A 19357-nucleotide genomic window follows, 5' to 3' on the forward strand; every position below is an offset into this window, starting at 1 on the left:
CTTATTTGATGAACAATAAGCCTGGATATACTGATGCCTTACTGGGTCATGGTTTTGTAAAACTGACACTTGTGTCTTAGTGACAGCATATGTCACAAGCACTTAACTGAGCTTCTCTTCACACTAAAGTCCTGTGGATCTCCTGACGCCCAAAGGTTTTACTTATCCATTTTTCTGAAAATTGACAAAAATCATTTCTGTGATTGTGTTTTCGTTTATCTGTAACAGACTCATGTATGTGGTTACATGTGTAAATGGTACTCTTACATCAAGTATTATTGTGAGAATTGAAAAGGATATTAAAAGAATATATTTTTATGGAAGTTATGAACCGTGGAAAAACTGTATTTCCATTAAATGAAAGCAACATGAGACTTTAATGAAGAAAGCTGCTCACCCTGAAATGGGTTGTACATTAATGTATTTGAAGATAATATTTACACTATTATATTGTACAGTATTGTATTTATATTGTATCACATGTTTCTGAATAGAACATTTAAAATTTCGGTGTTTGTTTTTTTGTATTAGAGTGATCTCTTAAGAAGATATCAGCACTCAGCATACATTATCAACAGAGACCATTGCCACAAGGCGGGTGAAAATGTCCTTGGACAAGAATATAGTCTGTCTAGGATCAGATTTTATGGCCCCTTGAAAACAAGATCAGTTGACTCAACAAACAAACAAACAGCACAGGCATGTGAATTAATATAATCGTGAGAGGTTATTTCAAAATAAGTTTCTTCTACCATCCTGGCTCTGTGTGTTCAGTACGGCCAGGGAAACAACCCGGGTTGGTTTAATATTTAGAGCCATTGAATTAAATTTAATGCACTTTTATAAACAATGCTATAGTGGCTTGTAAAATAAACAAATACAATAAAAAGTTTCTTCTACCATCCTGTTTGATGATACATAATGTTGATTTTAAATTCTTAAAATTTGAATTTATTTTGAGGTGAATGATGTTGGAGGCCCCCAGGGGTGAACACGATGTCCTGGCGCTGTTTTAGCAGCTGTGGGACAGTTGGCAGGCCGAGCCCAACCCGGTGGTCCTGTCCTGGATTTGGGTGGAGCTACGATCAGTGACAGACAACTGGGAAACCTCCAGCGGCGTCAAACAGCAACAGGTGTCCGCGCGCTCCTCTCCTCTGCCCAGTCACAACCCACTCTGCGGCCGCGGGGACTGACCTCCACACTCGCCCTTTAAATCATCACTGTCTTTTTTTTTTTTCACCCTCTAATACTTTTTCCTTTACTTTTTTATACTTTTCACAACTTTTTGTCAATTATTCCCTTGGCATCATGCACTCGGCACAGAAAGACACCACCTTCACCAAGATCTTCGTAGGCGGCCTCCCTTATCACACCACCGACTCAAGTCTCAGAAAATATTTTGAGGTGTTTGGGGACATCGAGGAAGCGGTAGTGATCACGGATCGACAGACGGGGAAATCTAGAGGTTATGGATTTGTAAGTTCCCATTATATTGTTGTTTGAAGTATAGGAACGCTATGTGAGCCTGATATTTGAGCCTGAACACTGTGGTTCTCAGACTCTTCACATCAGGCAACCTTTGAAACATCTTGTTGTATGAGTCGATAAATGTGGTTTGAATCAGGCCTTGACTAACTCAGCTATGCCAAGGACTTAACTATGAATAAAGTAGCTCTGACCCATAAGAGAACTAAATAAAATGGTCCCTAAATCAGACCAGAGTTGCAGAGTCTGAGTGTCACCTGATGAAGCCATTCCCACTGTCTTGTTTAGTGTCAAGTTCAAATGGTATTTCAATGCTTTTTTTGTGTGTTCTTCACTGTTCTTCTCTGTGCAGGTGTTGATTATGTCTTTATGACCCAGATCTTAATTTTCTTTGCAGGTAACAATGGCAGACAGGGCCTCTGCTGACCGAGCATGCAAAGACCCCAACCCCATTATAGATGGAAGAAAAGCCAATGTGAATTTGGCCTATTTGGGGGCTAAACCCAGGGTCATACAGCCAGGTTGGTGTGGATCATCATTCTCAGTACTATAATATTACAATATAGTCTCAGTGCAATGACCATTACCTATTCACAGTAACATAGCGGTTTGCCTAATATCAATGTGGTTTTGTTTTAGGTTTTGCATTTGGCGTCCCTCAAATCCACCCCGCATTTATCCAAAGACCTTACGGGTAAGTCACAGAATAATACATTAAATACAATGTTTTTTTTAAAAGTTCAAACTTCAATAATAACCATTGAATCTTTCTCATTTAGCCAAACACCAGAATTTGAATGTTGACATGCGCCTCACATGTGCTCGGCGATAATTGTCATTGTCAAAGATTGTTTCTGCCCTCAGTGTACAACCCGATTTTCTTCATGACTGTCTGTCTCTCTCTGATCTGGCAGGCTCGGTAGCGGTTAAAATAGCTGATGAAGGGACTTGGTGATTTGAGGAATAGCTGAGCCACATTGAGCGCTAAAGTCTTACCTGTATACATACAAACGCACTGAAATGGTGACTAGTTGCATGGGAGTCTTTTTCAGTTTTCCTATAGTTCATAGATTGGTGTGTGCATTGTTTTCGGTATGAAGTGGTGTTCAGTTTAACTTGTGTGCTTATTTCTATTTGCAGTGGGGAGGCTGGGTCACTGGGCCATATTTACTGTGTTTTCAAGGCAGATGTAGCTGCTTTGAGATGTTGTTTCTCTTTCCCTTTTAAATAATTGATTTGAGCTTTAGCTTGGAATTCATTCTTTTCTCCCCACCCCCCCAAATGCGTTCAGTTAAAATTACATCGATTGTGTTTTGTTGTAAAAGTGGGGCCTCAGCCTCTAATCTCACCCTGTATATTTTCTTTTCTGAAGAAGCTGTCCCCTGCAACAAAACAAAAGTGGCTTGCATGTGGGAGTTCCTTTTGTTTCTTACCAATGATGGTGTGTTTCTTAGAATTAACCCATTGCTTTTACTTGATGCTTTATATTTGAGCGACACGTAGATTATTAACACCATTACAATTTCGAGTTAGTAGATTGAAAACATAAGAGAGAAATAGAGAAATATAAAAGTACAATGAAAAAAAACAATCACTTAATACTACAATGGTGCGTGATAGGTTAATTTAGGTGTAAAGCCAAGTTGGATAATTTTAGACATGAGCATGAATGTGTTATTTATTCGTGCAATAAACAGAAGTCCTATAATCATTTAATCATTGTTTAAATATAGGCAGACGCAAAAGTTCACTGGAGAGATCTGCAGAGATCTAAGGCGGCCATGCAGCAGCTGTTGGCTCCAGTGATCTCTAAGGCCTCTCAAATTCAGATGGAAAATAGGAGTCACTCAGTGCTGTTAATAATGTATGGCACAGACAGCCACTGGGCTGTGGACAACAGGTGGGCCGAGCCATGCGCCGGTCAAATCGGCTGGTCGCGCTGAAGGGATCACCCATGTGTCCCGGTGATTTACAGAGCACTTTTATTTAGCTCTTACAAAATGTTCACACCCCTGACTTTCATCTAGCGCAGATTTGAAAATAAAAAGTATTCGGATTAAGCGCTCCCATCTAAATTATACATGTCTTTTGTTCTTATAAAGCCTTGAAACTTTGTATCACACTTTGCATAATACATGATGCAAATGAGCTCCTGTTACACACTTTGAAACAAGAGCACTGCGTCTATAGCCACAGCTCTTTCTTTAGCGAAGCCTCCTCTAACCTGATTATGAAGAAAATACCACAAAGGTATACTGTTAGTGATATAGCAGGCCATTACAGATGAGGAGTGTTGTGTCATGTGTTACTGAAGGAGATCAACTTGTCCTTTGGATGACAAGGGGAGTGAAAATAGCATGCTTGCAGCCTCCCTTGTCAGTCAAGTTGGCATGTGTCTGTTTGTGAGGGGGTGCATATCTGCCAGAAGCCAAAGAACTACCGTTAAGATGACCATTTTCACATGAATATATCCAAGTGAGGTGTGGTTTTACTTTTTGGCAAATCGCACACCCATACTTTTATTGGTAGTTTGTCCATGAAATACCAGTTTATTCTCGGACTGTTTGCTATTATAAATAATACATACTTTAATGTAAGCCCTCTGCTTTTGTGTTTCTAACTATATGGCACTGTGGTGTTCTTTATTTCCAATCCAACCAAGCAGGAACTTGTTGCACTAAGATAGAAAGCGTCTGCGCCACTGACTGCATTGCAAGGAACTGGCTATAACTGCCCTCTATTGGCCCTCTCAGACAGGACTTTTCTTTTTAAAGTGTTTTTTGTTGTTTTGTTTTTTAGATGGGAATTTTAACATGTGTGGGCATGTCTGTATGTTTGCAGTTGGTTTGACAGCGTGTGGACAATGAAAGATCCACTTTATTTTTCCTTTTAATGTTTGATCTGTTGTGGTTGTCGTGCAGTCGGCATTTTGTCAAAGACAGTTGGCGTGATACTGTGGGGATCAGGTTTTGCCTGTGCTCCTCTTAATGGCCTACTATGTCACAGATTTAAGGTGCTTCTGTTTTAAAAAGCTGCTGTTTCTTTGTTGTTTTGCCGCTTCCCTAACTTTTTCATTTTCTAGGTAGGGGTTTTCACTCTTAATGAATGGTTTTGCTGTGTCAAACTGGGGACTGGATTGACGTATTGTGGCGCCTGATTTTTCAGTTTTCACCGGTTTAGTTTCAGGGAGGGATTAAAAACCACCTCTGACATTGCTTTGACACTAAGTGCTGATGTGTCCCACAGGATTCCTGCGCACTATGTCTACCCTCAGGCCTTTGTCCAACCAAGTGTGGTCATCCCTCATGTCCAGTCCAGCGCTGCCACAGCCTCAGCTGCTGCTGCCACTTCTCCATATCTGGACTACACTGGAGCGTATGCCCAGTACTCTGCGGCTGCCACTGCCGCGGCTGCAGCTGCTGCAGCTTATGAGTATCCATATGCAGCGTCCCCCGCTCCGACCAGCTACATGACGACAGCCGGCTACGGATACGCTGTGCAGCAGCCACTGGCCACCGCAGCCACACCTGGGGCTACAGCAGCATTCAGCCAGTACCAGCCCCAGCAACTTCAGTCCGACCGCATACAGTAAAAGAACAATTCTGCCTCAATGGAACATAGAGTAAGGAAACTAAGTGGGAGAAAAATGGGACAGGTTATGTCCCTCTTTCAACCAAAATGTTAAAGGACATGAAGACAATGGAGTCACTGAACGTTTTACTTGGTTGGGAGCAGTATTGCATCTCTAGCGCATGTGTAAAATATTTAATATTTATTTACTGATAGTAAATTATTTGATTACGAGTCCTGTTGACTCAAACTGCTGAACTAAGTTGTGGAATTTAAAATAAATTCCGGATGCCTGAATGTCTTAAGAATCAGGCACTAAACGTAAGCATTTAATATTTCTCATTACAGGTTTCAGAACTGCAGATTTTTTGATGACTTTATTCATCAAGGCTATGCAGATGAAACATCAGTGTTTTCTATGTTTTTTTCATTGATAATAAGAAAGAATTGCCGATGTCACAAAAACATATTTTAATATATAATATTTCAGGACAAGGCGACAATATTTAGCAATTAAAGCAATCATTTGCTCTCCCTTTAATTTGAGTTTAATTTGTCTAGACAAAAAGCCTATTGCTATATCTTCAGTTTTCATATTGACAAAGCGTTTGAGACTGTTACTTTTAAATTAAACTATTTATGTATTTATTATGAGCCTTTTGGAAACAAAGCCTTGTGTTGAAGTACTGTTAAGCAGGTCAAAGATCTACTGTGTATAAAAGAACAAAATGTAGCCATTTTTTCTTTCTGTAGCTTACTTTTTCTTCGCTTCTTAATCCTCTTACATTTCTTTTTATACTGTATGTGTGTACCCGTTGTGAAAGCCTTTTGGTGTGTGATGTTTTAAAAGCAGGGACACCTTGTGGTTTGTAATGCATGACACAGAAAAATAGACATTTTGTTAAATAAAAGAAACATTTCTCAACGGTTAATGGTCATTTTTATCCAATGAGCTGTGGTCTAAAATGCAATGTTCAGAGTTTCAAAACTGTAGTAGCTGCATATTGGTCTTATTTCATAACCAATATGCAATATTATGCAAGATTATCCCCCTTCCACTGATTGAGCTCAGCCCATTTCCTTTGTAGGTGGGCAGGTGGTAGAAAACCTAGGTAGGTCTACCACATTTAGGGTTAACCCTAAACATTTTTTCAGAAGATTCCTGTCAACACTAATGGTCTCTCAGCCTTATAAACACATATTTTAATTCAGTGATAGTAACTTGTGAATAGGCTCTGAGTTTGTATTCATGCATTAAAGTGCAATCATGTCTATGACACATAGACATGATTTTTTGTTAAAACATAGTTACCACAATTATATTTTTCAGATTTAGCTAAAAAAAAAAGAAAGAAAGTAAAATAAAATAAAATAAAATCCAGCTTTCTTTAAATTGACCATTTCTGTGATTTTAGGAAGTGACATAGATGGAGGCATAGAGGCAAACTATTTAAAACTGTTGCTGTGCGACTACGTTACGTCAATGGGAAATGAGTAAAACTGTTACGGAACTTTACTTCTATGTCATTAGCTTGAAAAAATTAATAAAAATAGCTTTTCTGCCCAACCATTTTTTTATTTCTTTTTATTAAAATTGCTGCTTCACCGAAATAAATAACATCCATCTAAATAAGTCATATTCTCTCTATTCTATAAGTCATATGCACATAAACTATCATCGACGTACTAAACAGCTGTCATTAATATGCATTATTAACAAGATAGTGCATGTGTTTGACTTGTGTAGGTAGCTCCCCCTAGCGGCCTCCATCCGCACACACAACTGAGGAAGCCCGCCCTATCAACAATGAATGTATGGGTGGCTCCTCCAAGTTTATTCAAATGGTCTTGGCCAGTGGGTCTATGCAAGCATGCTAAGCGAGGCCTCTTGTCTAGATTCATATTCTAGGTGTGTAAAAGGTCTATTATAGCCTACTGTTTATATTAAGTCTTCATACAAATAGCTACTATAGGCTCTAATAGACCAATACTACTAAGGATGTGTGTGGGCTGTGGGGAGTGTGAGGGATGTTGATAGACTTTGATATAAGACACATCAACTGGTAGCCTCTGCTCATTCGTTCTTGTGATAATGATTTGAATTTGAATAAAGTAGTAAAACTGCAACAAAAATGGGCCATTCCCTTTAAAACATAGGTTTCTGCATGTGTGTCATAATGTTGTCCGTAGTGATGTTGCTGTGTTGATTTGATTTGAATAATGCTGTGCAAGAATGGAGCAGATTATGTCAAGGCTCGAACAAGTTGTTCGTGAAAACGAGCAACTGAGAATAATAATTCAAAATTTAACCAGTGAAAAGAATAAGCTGATGTCTAACCAGAGAAGCCTCACCAATACTCTGGAGGAATGGACTCTACCAGGTAAAGTGTGGCAGCGGCAGTTGTTATAATGTATTTTGATTGTCTTGTCTGTTATTGTTTTGTCTTGTAGTTGGGACATCCTCACAGACGTCAACACACAAAAACACGATTGATGAGGAGCAATTCAGAGCAGGTTTGGAGTCCAAAGAGCGCCGCACATCATCTCCGGTTAATATGAACCCCTCAGCGGAGAGCTCAGGATATGTCATCAGCAAAGACACTGGATTTGACAGCCAAGAATCCCTGGTTGATAAAGGTGTGTTCAAATTTTAATTGCCTTTAAGAGTGAATACAAGCCATTCCTTTCCCCCTTTTCCACATGTCTGTGAAGTCATGTTATTCAGTTAAACAACAATATGTTTTTGGGGAACGTGAGTGGGTGTGTGGTGTGAGACTGGTGGTTGGCGCAGATTGGCAGCCACATTTCTGTCCCAGGACGGCTGTGGTTACATTGCTTACAACCATCAAGTGGACTGGGTGAATGACTGATGAAGACCCTGAGAGCTAATTTGTATTAAAAGTCATGTAATTATGTTTTTTTTAATAATGATTATGGCAAACTTGGGAAGAGGTATTATCATAAGGCGAAGTTATCATTATTATCCCTGTGTTGAAAAGGTTTTAGGGCATTAATCCAAGATGTTTCTGAAACTGAACTGTTAAATAGCGGAGTTTTGATCTGGAACAACACTTAAATGTATTAGTCTATCATTAGGCTGCTTTATGTAGTATTGGGTCGTTGTCAAAAAAAGAAAAACATAATGAATGACTTTGAAAACTACAATACTACAATACCTGTTTGTGTGTCTTTCATATCCACTTTCATAGCGACTGGAACCGGTTAGTGGTTTTATAGTGTGATGTGAAACGACTTAAGTCTCTTGTTTCCTGATTTGTACATGTTCTCTTCTGTTTTCTGTAGAACTATGTGAACGACTCATTGGAGAGATTGCCTACCAGCTGGATAGGAGGATTCTCACATTTGTATTCCAACGTCACAAGAGATTCTACGGTTACAGCGTGTCCAACATTCCCAGCAAAATAATTGATGTAAGACATTGTTCTCCTGTATATACTCGTGCTTTGTAGGGAGTGATGCAGTGAATAAATAAATACTAGATATGATCAAATATCGCCCACTAAATTTAGGGACACAACAATTTTATTTTCATGTGCTCTCTGTCTCTATTTATATAATAAGTGTACACTTTCTTTAGGTCAGCACCCATCTACTAACAGGACAAGTGGATGAAGACTACAGACGTCACCTGAGCCATAGATATGAAAACATAAGGGACACACTGAGGGATCTTGGGTACAACATCGAGCTGCATCCTCAATTTTCCGAGTTTGTTGTCAACATGTATGGGATACTGCAAATGAGGCCTAAACCAGGGAGCTCGCAGGCGACTGATTTCTACAACCCGTCATTTCTGATGAATGTGATTAAGACCATGACACCGTCAAAACTCCATAAAGAACTGATTATGTTGTTGGACTGCTTATGCACTCTGGCTCAGGAGGATGAAAAGCCCATCTTCCTGTGGTAGTCATGGCTACAGACAGGATTCACCCCTCCCAAAAAGTGTGAATAAAAAAGCTTGTATACTTTATAATATATTGTGCAGTAGCATGGTTATGATATGAACATTGCAGGTCACTATAATGTCAACTAAATATATATTGTATACTGTAGGTGTGAGTCTGAGGGTTTGAGGAATGTGTGATGGTGAATTAATGAGTGTATATACAATATAAATATGGTTGATGTAAAAAAGCCCAACCAAACCAGGAGTTGCAAATTAGAACTAGTGGTGAACTCTTTGAGCATTGCATCATCTGCAAACTTAAGAAATACCTAATCAAATTTACCCACAAAATTCCAATTGTAAAGTCCCATTGGGTTCATTATGTTTGTAGACCCCATAGAGTATAGCCTATAATTTCTATCCATTTATTTTTAATACTACCAACAATACAATACAACAAAATACAAATAAAAAACTGAATGAATGAATGGTTTACCATTAATTAAATACATTTCAAACTGTTAGGTATTCATAAACGGTGTCTATGGTTAATTCCATTGACTGCCCATGATACAGACACAGGTGCAGCATCTAAGTATCAGGCTTCAACATTTTGGCATATTGACATACAGGTAAGGGTTGTGTGGACCTTTTTTTTTTTCACTTCCTGAAGCCCATTGATAGCAACGGTGGGCGGGGCTTAGAGGAGGTCCTCGCGCATGTTACGCCGTTCAAACCACTAAACATCCGCTTACCGCAGTCTGCTTTCAAAACTGATCTACAATATGCTACATTTTGATTTGAATTAAGCTGTGCATACCCTTGAACATCTCCTATCGGTGTCGTGTCAAAGGATAAAAAGGTAAGATCAGAGGAGGATGCCACGTTGACTTAGGTGTTGAAGAAGCTGCTAGCATAAAAACAGGTGACACCTTTAGCCAACGCTGCTTTAAATACCCAAGACTGTAATGTGCTTACTTGCAACATTGTAGTGAATTTTACAGTTTTGTAGCATCAAATGTTGAGTTTCAATCAATCCGCATAGCACACATTTAAACAGCTAACCTCGTACTTTTTTTTTTTACCTGTGCATTCAAGCAGTGAGTGTAAGGAAGAAGGGTGGTGGCTCCTGTTTTATGTTGTCCCGTGTGGAGCGTCACGTTAACTATACTGTAATAGCAATAGCATAGTGTGACCATCATAATGGACGAAATGGCCTAATCCGTCTTAAACATGCTTTGCAGTGGGACAATTTGGATATATACATTTAGTAAAGCTCTACTGATACAGTTTAATGACATTACACTCCTGGAAACTAATGTTAAACATGTGCATATAATGGTAAAAGACTTTTAATTAATGATTAATTCCTAGGTTCGGACAGAGTACAGATCTCACGATTTTCCCAGCAGTCTTGCAGTTTTGAGCATTGCATAGTCTTGTATTTCACTTCAGTCATGTCAGTGCATGCCTCAGCTACAGTTGTTTCCACATCTGCTTGTATAGACGTGTATTTTTCTAGTAAACAAATTAAAATGTTTTGTAACCCTTGTTTTTGCTTTACTCTAGCTTCCTCTACATTGCTGGAAATAAAGGAAGTGGGATTTTTTTTTCTCCAGATTGCTGTGTGAAGGAAGTGCAATGCCATGTCTCTGCGAAAGTCAGCTTTTCCAAACTGTTTCGTGGCAGCTATCCACGCTATTGGCTGGGCCTTAATTCTGCCTTGTTTCTGGTCGCTGGATCGTTTTCTTGCCACATGGAAATCTACAACCTTAGAGAGAACTGCACGGAGAGAACAGGAATGCTACCTTCATCCTCTGAAGTTTTTTTTTGGCTCAATCTTCTTTTTCATCCTTTTTTTAGTAACATGTCCCATTGCCTTCTTCGGGTTCTTGCTGTGGGCACCTGTTCAATGCTGTCGAAGACCATTTTCCTACCATACAGAGTCTAAGGCATCCGAGGAGGAGACTAGTTTCAAGTCAACAGAGAAGACGTCATTTGTATTTGCTACTGCTAATTTGTGTCTTTTACCGGATGGCGTGGCCCGTTTCAATAACCTTGGACACACCCAGCGCAGAGCAGCAGCCATTGGTCGACGCATAGTCGATGGTGTGCATCGACCCGACATCCGCATCATTGTTGAGTCTCCCAGCAGCTGTGGCACACTAAGTCCCTCTGTTAGCATGCTTACTGATGTTAGCTCATCATTCCATGAGACAAAACCATCACCAGCAGACACTACTACCAAGTCTACAGATCAAGAGGGGTCTGCAAAATGTAACGACACAGAAGAACCTTTGATGGACTCGCCAACTATCCCGCTGAATTCAAATCAAAACTCCAACCACCAAGGCACAAATGACCAAACTCCTCCAGCTTTACTCACTCAGGGCCACTGTCCAGAAGATGGTATACACTGGGAAGTGTCGTCATTATTTCCAGCCAATGTGGATGTAATTTGTCTCGAAGAAGTGTTTGATAAGAGAGCTGCAAAAAAACTCACAGATGTGCTTAAGCCTGTGTTTGGACATATTCTTTATGATGTTGGTGTGTATGCCTGCCAGCCTCCATGCACATGCTCCACTTTCAAGTTCTTCAACAGTGGCTTGTTTGTTGCAAGTCGCTTCCCGGTGCTGCAGGCCCAGTATCACTTCTTTCCCAACAGCCTCGGAGAAGATGCACTGGCTGCTAAAGGGCTGCTGGCAACAAAGGTGACACATGCAGTTTGAATATGTTTTGCACAAGTGTTCAGTGTTATTTATAGTTTGTTTCTTGTGTAGTTACTTATTGGGAAGAATGAAAACCAACACAATGTGGTTGGATTTTTTAATTGCACACACCTGCATGCCCCTGAAGGTAAGTATAATAAGACTACAGTTTATTACATTTTTCATTTTAATTCATTTAATTATTTGTATTGGCAGGGGAAGGAGAGGTTCGCTGTGAACAGTTGAATATGGTGACCAAATGGATTGCAGAATTTCAAGCAACACACAGGCTCCCTGAAGATGATGTGGTTTTTGATGTTCTCTGTGGAGATTTTAATTTTGACAACTGTTCACCTGGTGGGTCTGTGATTATTATTATTTTCATAACTTTATATTTATATTTTTTCTTATACTTTTTTGTATGTTTAGATGACATTTTGGAACAAAATCATAAGATATTTGAGGAGTACAGAGACCCGTGCAGGGCTGGGCCAGGCAAAGAGAAGCCCTGGGTCATTGGTCAGTATTATCAGTATACAGCAAAGACATAGTATCCTGTGTACTTTGTGGGGTAACGCTTTCCATGTTACAGGAACACTTTTGGAGCAGCCCACATTATACAAGGAGGATGTTAAGTCCCCAGAAAGTTTACAAAGGTATGATATATTTTAAGCGAACGCCCATCTATAGTTGATTCCAAATGTGACCTATTGTTTTTAATTGCAGAACTCTGGGAGATGAGCAGGTGAGAAAGCACTATGTCTCTCCTCCAGTTCCAAAAGCCGGATGTCCCATAGAATACCCTGAAAATGGCCAGCCGTGGATTGGGCGTCGGATTGACTACATCTTGTACAATGAAAACTCCATTTCAAAACACTACAAAACTGTGAGTTATTTTCTATTATGTATGTATATTTGTTATTATAACCTCTAAACAGAACATAAATAAACAATTTCTTCCCCTTTTCCAGGAAATTGACACGGTGCACTTTATAAGTCACTTGGCTGGACTTACAGACCATATCCCAGTCAGTATAAAACTCTGTGTAAAAAGAGACTCAGAAAATGTTGACGAATGAAAATTAAATTTGGTATCAAGGAACTGTATTGTTTACCCAAGAATGATGTAAAGGAATTGTGTCATCGCGTCCGAGGCACTGGTGGGCTACGCAAATGTATTAAATAGAAAATAATAGTTCTATGGTGGGTCAAAACATTGCTCACACACAGAGCATTGCTTCTGTGAAAAGATCACCGCTGTAAAAGATCTGTGATTTAAATAAACAGACCTTCAAATTCGGAAAAAATCTGCCCCAAAATTGCAGAAATAAACAATAACAGCGATCCTCCCTATAGCGATCATAGTTGATTATATATATTTTCCTAAAATTTAAATCACAAAGGCCTATTTAGGTGCACTCCTGTTTCTAAGATGGTATGTTTGTCCTTTTTATTCACATTTTATACGGAAATAAATTGAGCTGATTTTAATGTGGCGCCTGTTTATTTTTTCCTTTGCATAAAACGTGTTTTTTTGTTGTTGTCTTGTGAACAGCAGGGGGCGCTGTAACGCAACAACCGAACCCGAGAAGAAGCTAAGCAACCAATCGAAATTAACATCACTTTTTAACTTCCTGTTTTTAGTCGCGATCGTCTTTTTACTGTTTTGGCAAGATGAGTATTTTCAATAACGTTAAACCTCTGTCCCGACTCTCTAGGTCATATTTTTCAGTTTACGCTTTGCCAAAGATGAGATTTCGAAATGACTCTACCGTCCCAAGGACTTGTAATCTCTGCCAAAACGTGCCGTGGCATTCCCCGGTGTTTGTATCGGCACATCAGAGGCACAATGTGTTCTCCTTTAGAGGTTTTTCAGACAGTAATAGTGACTTAAACCATTTGTCTAAAGATGATCCGACAGGTGACAGCTCTACCGTGGGTCAAGGTGAGTACCGGTCACTGCAACATTGTTATTGTCCACTATTATACTTGCACTACGTTCATTGGTTTGTATATTTTTACACATTAGCATTTATATTTCACTTAACCCAGAATAACGTCCTATTTTTCTGAGAATAAAGTAATTCAACTCTATAGTTTTTGTTCAAAATGCAGTTGGCTTAAGCAGTTTTTGCTTTAAAACAATACAAAACAATAGAAATACAATTTATTTTAATTTCTATGTCTTTCCCAGCAATTTGCAAATAGCAGTTTGTTGTAGATAATACTAATTAATATACAAGTTAATATACAAGTCCGGTAAAGCTGTTTGGGCATTAAAAGAACAGAGAAACACCACCTCATGACGTCATTGAAGGGCAAACTTACATGAATGAATCAAAACACTTAATATTCTCATGAATAGCACTAAAATATTCTAAAAGTAATTTAGAATTAACTTACAAGGTTATTGTTAAGATGCTGTAAGGACAATTTAAGGTAAACACCTTTTTTTGGTTTGCTCTCAATAGTACAGAAGCCCTTAAAGGCCGTAGAATACCGTGATTATAATGTAAATGGTCACATTTATATAGCACTTTTCTACCTGCTTTAGGCTCTCAAAGCACTTTACATCAAGGAACCACTCACCCACACACAATCTCATTCATACGCCAATGTACGCGGACACTGGGTGCAGGATGGGCGAAGTGTGTTGCCCAAGGACACTTAACCCTCCGGTCAGACGACCTGGTCAACTCTGCGCCACTGACGCCCCTAATGTACAGGCTTTGTTTTTATTCCTATCTTGGGGAAAGAACCACAACAATAAACAACTTGTTTTTTGTCTTAAAGAATCCAATTATTTCCTTTTGGGGTAGAGGTTTTTATAATTACATTTTTTGCTGCAGAGCTGAAGGTATGAAAAAGTTTTTTTGTTAAACTCATCAAGCAATAGCCTACTATCATCTTGGAAAGCATGCTGTTTAAATTACGGTGTTAGTTGTTTGGCTACAGTTTATAGATACAAACAAATACAAATCAAACCCTTACCTGTCTGTCCTTTCTTTCCTTTCCCATTGTGAAACGTTGCCTTGTTGTGTCTGTACATTCAGCACAGCAGCACAAAAAGAAAGATGTTTTCTCAATTATCTTGTGTATTTTCCTTGAAAGGTCCCCCCTCAAGGGCTCCACAATATTATTCTTAAATGAAGAAAACAAAATACAAAGAATCAAATAAAATGTATGAGGCATAGTTGCTCTTTTAATGGCTATAACACAAGAGTGTTTTGAATGATCAGATCACCAATACAATTTAGGGTGGGATGAGTGAGTCCACAGTGAAAAACAGGCAGATTTGCTGTTTTATAAGCAAACAAAAGACCAGATATAGGTCTAAAGACTGATGTTTTGAGTTCTTCCTTGCCTTTTTACTGCAGCTCTTGTCTCTGTCCACAAAGTTTACTGCGATCCCCGTGTCAGTCCCAGACCCAACTGTCCGTATTATCTGCAGAAATGACCCGCGCTGTGTCTGTACCCTTTAGGACAGGTTGCAGACCCGGGTGGGGCGTCACCGTGCACCTGCATGTGCTCTCGCGGTCCAGTCTTAACAGAGGTGTTAGGTTTGTGTTGGTCTTTAATCAGGCTGTTACTACTGCTGATCCAGGACTAGAATATTTTTTGTGACAGTTTGGCCTAGATTTGGGGTCTGTTACAAAAGCTCTCATTTTATGAATGTCCTGAATTTTTCAGCACATACGGTCGGTCACCCCACCTGCTTCATTCTGAAGCGCGTCAGATGGTGTGCTGCTGGCGTGACATTCATTTTGTGTGTTGCTTATATTTAACGGTGTTAATTGTTTTCCTTCAGCCTCCCCTCAGGTTTTCAATTTGGACGTGCTGGTGGCCCTACTGAGGCAGGAAAATGCACTGGACATCTGCGTGGTGAAAGTACCGGAGCAGATCAAATATGCAGAGTACTTTATTATTGTCAGTGGCCTATCAGCTCGACACCTAAAGGCTATGGCACTTTATGCCATCAAAGTGGTAATGCAATGTTTCATTTTTTAACAATATTGCCTTATACCTTCTGTGAGGCTCTGTGTATAATTTGCTTTTGTTTCTTCTCAGTATAAATATTTGAAGAAAGATAATGATTCAGATATCAAAATTGAAGGCAAAAATGCAGAAGACTGGATCTGTATAGATTTCGGTATGTCATTTTATTAATACTTCACTCTGTTTTCACATATTTGCACTTCCTTCTGACGGTAATCTTTTATTTTGTATTTTGTATTGTTTTAGGCAATATGGTAATTCATTTCATGCTCCCAGAGTCCCGGGAGGTTTATGAGCTGGAGAAGTTGTGGACGCTCCGCAGTTTTGACGAACAGCTCAGAAACATGCCTGTGGAGAAATTTCCAGAGGATTTTGTTCTTGATCTTGAGGTCTCCAAGTGACTCGAAAATAACTATAGTATATAAAACAGTTAAACTAGTTAATTTAATAAAATCTATGGTAAAATTGTAAACGTTGTAAGATTTCTTAACTGTATTTTAATGTACTGTATTTGATAACATTATTTTGCCAGTGGCCTAACGATTATGCCAAAAGAACCCGTTTTTTTACACTATATAATGTGGCCTACTTGTGAGAGATAGACAACGCTGTCTGGTGGGAAATTTAAGTGCAAGTCAAAGGAAACAACCACACCAATCTGGTGGCAATTCTGCTGAGTGCTTGTCCAAGAAAATAGTGGTGATTAAAGTAGTCTTGGGCGAAAGGGGCAAAAGCTTTTGTGCCCTGTTTTCTGAAAAAAATTGAAAGTTGGATTTGAGCAATTTGATGTCCTTTTTACACAGTGGTATGAAAGGTTGTTTAAACTTACAAGAGCCCTTACTTCAGTTAATTGTATTGAAACCGTTGAAACAATAAAATGGCATACACTCACATTTGATGATTTATTAACGGCAATGAAACACGGTAAAAGAATGGCTTTAAAATGTCACAGGTTTAAAAGTAATTAAGGCTCACTTTATTATACTACTATAAATCTTTTGGCTTTGGCTCTACTTTCATGGCTCAACTTTAATAGATATTCTACAGATATAACATTTTCCCCAAAAGCAACTTAGCCTTAAAGAGGGGGTATTATGCTTTTTTCAATCACATAGCACCAGTCTATATCGCACTACAATGATGACGAAATCTTCTGTTGGTCTGTAAATGCAGTAAATTAGAATAACTGCCTTGTATAAAATTGCTCTCTCAAAATGGCTGTAGTGAATGTCTTTAATTTCTTTAAGAACCTCTGACCCTTTCCGACACGCCCCTCCACACGCTGTCTGTGGCATCAGTGGGGAGGGGGTTCTGCTGAGGAGCGGTGGTTGGTTACTCGGCTGGTGACGAAAGCTCGGAGGCGTCTCCTGGAGGTGGGGGCGTTCCTAGGAGGACTCAGGCAAAGCTATCCCTAAAATGGCTGCCATCAGAGTTTTTACAGATTACTCAAAAATAGGTGAATGTGCCAAGACAACACTTCAGGCATGTTTTTAATGAGGGAATGACATAACATGATGTAAAGCTTGAAAAAGTAGATTTTGCATAATACCCCCCTTTAAGAAATGCGATCTATCGCTGAAGATTCAGTTTCTCAGAGGCACACTTAAAGTGAGAGATTTCACCCGCCCTCCCACCAAATACAAGCTATAAAAGTCCAGGAAAATCTTGGGTTGACAAGATTTGCGGAAGAGACAGAAAGTGGACTAAAGTGGCAGTTGTCAAATTCACAACCCCATGTAAGTGGATATTTATACAAGAAACGCTCTTGGGTGTCCTTTATATTAATTTTGTTTTATTTTTTGTGTGTGATCCAGGAACCAATCTGGAGTAGTAATGTCGCGGAATATTATGGCCTTCTGTTTTCTGGTGTGTCTCTATTTTGGAACAGAGGCATATCCAGTCAAGCCTGCCAGTCCCAGAGAAGGGGCTCCTCCCGAAGAGCTTGCCAAATACTATTCTGCAATAAGACACTACATCAACCTTATTACAAGACAAAGGTAAGTGTTTAAGCGTTCTAATATGGAAATTAAACTGTCATTATAATTGAGCAATTTGGTTTTTTTCTTTGTTCAGGTATGGCAAAAGAGATTTCACAGACGATGGATTTTCAGATGTGTTTGTGAAGGAGAACATTCCAGGAGACAACTATGGGTTAGTAAACACACATATATGCAGGTCTATTTGGTGTTAAGTTATAGAAAACTTCATTACAATTAGAGGTGGGCAATATATCGGCAAAAAGATAATATCAAAATTGCTGTTTGGAAAATATGCAAATTCACAATATCGAGTCTAGGTCCAATGTCAAGGAATGTGGAAAAACGTGTGGGAGAAGAAATGGGATTAAAATGTTGGACAAATGTGGTGGAAATGGAGAAAAAGTGTTTGGGGGGAAAATGGGAGGAAAAAAAGGGGTAGAAATTGGTAAAAGATTGGAAAAAAGGGGTAGAAATAGGTAAAAGACAGGGATAAAAGGGGAAATTTGTTAAAGTTTGGGAATTTTTTTTGGAGACTTTTGTAGTCTGTTCAGGACAATCATCTTTTTCTGATCGTTTGCAAAAATATCACTTCATCATAGTTCATCAAAAAAAGCCCCAAAATATTGAGATATTAATTTCTGTCAACATCGCCCAGCCCTAATTACAATGTTGAAATGACTTGGCCAAAGCATTTGCCTCAAAAACTGTGAGTCCTATTTAACATTTTAAGACTAGAACAAAATCTAATATTATTCCCAATGTTCTAGGTTTGATGGTTTGCCTGTTGGCTTATGGTAATTCTTCTGAAGTCTGTGAAGCCCGCATTACCTTTACCACAAACACTGCTGTGTCACACCTAAGATCATTTATGTTGCAACTTGCATGCAATAAATATTAAGTGATCCTATTTTCCTGGTTTTGCAACGTTTCATTAAGTCCCTGTCTTCACTAGTGTGTTGTTCAGTGGAGTCATTGTGACCTCTACTGGTGAAAAAAGAAGTTGGTACTTGATGACTATTCAGTGTAATAAATGTGCGCAGTGTTTTACAGCCATACAAGGGATAGAGGGTTATAATAAAGTATGTCAAATAATAATAATTAATAAAGAAAAAAATATATATGATAAGTAAAGCAACCTGCCATATCATGCAGTGGGATAATTTCTGATCTTTTGCAGTGGTGTTTTTCAGCCAATATAATTTACACCATGTTCTTTCCCTAATGTTGTTAAAGCCACACCGCATAGAATTTTACCCAATAAATAAAATTAAAATAAAAGCATTTATTTTACGACAGATATTTTCATAGTTGAAAAACACCTCATAAATGTACAAACAAACATTTGCCTTGAGTGGCTCAGCTCTCCTAAGTCAAGACTGTAACTTTACTGGGAGTCTCCAGCTCGTCGATTAAAGGCAGTAGAATTTTATATTTAAACAGGTTAGGTTCTCACCCAGATCTATTCTTTGATTATCCATTGCAGCAATAGCATTTTCTGTGTCCAGATGGTCATTAGGAGCATGTTTTGTATTGGTAACAGTATAGTCAAAATGTTGCGCAGTGTCCCTTTAAGTACACAAACTTAGATTTATTATTGCAGGCTTAATAAGGATGCTTTTGAAAGCCAGATATTTTATGGTGTGGTACCTCGGGGTTATGTAATGACAAAACTACAGCTCTTGATTATTATTTCTGTCTTAATGATTGTT

General features: G+C 38.9%; 4 protein-coding genes across 5 annotated transcripts in view; all 4 read left to right on the forward strand.

Annotated features, from left to right (window-relative positions):
• Positions 1-5108, forward strand: part of kif13a (kinesin family member 13A) — a 31617-nt gene extending 26509 nt beyond the window's left edge. The window contains exons 41-45 of the mRNA XM_079560659.1: positions 1017-1161; positions 1295-1476; positions 1883-2006; positions 2125-2179; positions 4672-5108. Coding sequence (XP_079416785.1) covers positions 1017-1161; positions 1295-1476; positions 1883-2006; positions 2125-2179; positions 4672-5077 — 912 coding nt within the window. The 3' untranslated portion in view covers positions 5078-5108. The remainder of the gene's footprint in view (positions 1-1016; positions 1162-1294; positions 1477-1882; positions 2007-2124; positions 2180-4671) is intronic.
• Positions 5109-9726: 4618 nt separating this feature from the next.
• On the forward strand, positions 9727-12766 carry smpd5 (sphingomyelin phosphodiesterase 5). Of its 2 annotated transcripts, none has more exons than XM_079561169.1 (8): positions 9727-9827; positions 10535-11676; positions 11746-11821; positions 11890-12030; positions 12103-12192; positions 12266-12329; positions 12400-12559; positions 12645-12766. In XM_079561169.1, exons 2-8 carry the CDS (start codon positions 10612-10614, stop codon positions 12750-12752), a joined length of 1704 nt encoding a protein of 567 aa, XP_079417295.1. In that variant the 5' UTR covers positions 9727-9827; positions 10535-10611; the 3' UTR covers positions 12753-12766. The 2 variants fall into 2 exon arrangements, with proteins under 2 accessions (XP_079417295.1, XP_079417296.1); XM_079561170.1 differs by having other exon boundaries at positions 10585-11676.
• Positions 12767-13312: 546 nt separating this feature from the next.
• On the forward strand, positions 13313-16738 carry malsu1 (mitochondrial assembly of ribosomal large subunit 1). The gene is made up of 4 exons (XM_079561851.1): positions 13313-13618; positions 15482-15657; positions 15742-15823; positions 15916-16738. Exons 1-4 carry the CDS (start codon positions 13348-13350, stop codon positions 16068-16070), a joined length of 684 nt encoding a protein of 227 aa, XP_079417977.1. The 5' UTR covers positions 13313-13347; the 3' UTR covers positions 16071-16738.
• Positions 16739-17230: 492 nt separating this feature from the next.
• Positions 17231-18656, forward strand: LOC306966486 (peptide YY-like). Its single transcript, XM_079561254.1, has 4 exons — positions 17231-17405; positions 17484-17666; positions 17743-17820; positions 18416-18656. Coding segments are annotated over exons 1-4 (294 nt in total). The 5' UTR covers positions 17231-17403; the 3' UTR covers positions 18447-18656.
• The last annotated feature ends 701 nt before the right edge of the window (positions 18657-19357 follow it).

This window comes from Gobius niger (assembly GCF_951799975.1).
Source record: "Gobius niger genome assembly, chromosome: 8".
NCBI lineage: Eukaryota > Metazoa > Chordata > Actinopteri > Gobiiformes > Gobiidae > Gobius > Gobius niger.

Excerpts from the sequence above, each read along its gene's own strand:
- smpd5 (XM_079561169.1), top strand. The coding sequence starts at position 10,612 with ATGTCTCTGCGAAAGTCAGCTTTTCCAAACTGTTTCGTGGCAGCTATC. Across the intron at positions 11,677-11,745 it reads AAGGGCTGCTGGCAACAAAG|TTACTTATTGGGAAGAATGA; the intron begins GTGACACATGCA and ends TTTCTTGTGTAG. Across the intron at positions 12,560-12,644 it reads TTTCAAAACACTACAAAACT|GAAATTGACACGGTGCACTT; the intron begins GTGAGTTATTTT and ends CCCCTTTTCCAG.
- malsu1 (XM_079561851.1), top strand. The coding sequence starts at position 13,348 with ATGAGTATTTTCAATAACGTTAAACCTCTGTCCCGACTCTCTAGGTCA. Across the intron at positions 13,619-15,481 it reads CAGCTCTACCGTGGGTCAAG|CCTCCCCTCAGGTTTTCAAT; the intron begins GTGAGTACCGGT and ends GTTTTCCTTCAG. Across the intron at positions 15,824-15,915 it reads CTGGATCTGTATAGATTTCG|GCAATATGGTAATTCATTTC; the intron begins GTATGTCATTTT and ends GTATTGTTTTAG.
- LOC306966486 (XM_079561254.1), top strand. Across the intron at positions 17,667-17,742 it reads AACCTTATTACAAGACAAAG|GTATGGCAAAAGAGATTTCA; the intron begins GTAAGTGTTTAA and ends TTCTTTGTTCAG. Across the intron at positions 17,821-18,415 it reads ATTCCAGGAGACAACTATGG|GTTTGATGGTTTGCCTGTTG; the intron begins GTTAGTAAACAC and ends CCAATGTTCTAG.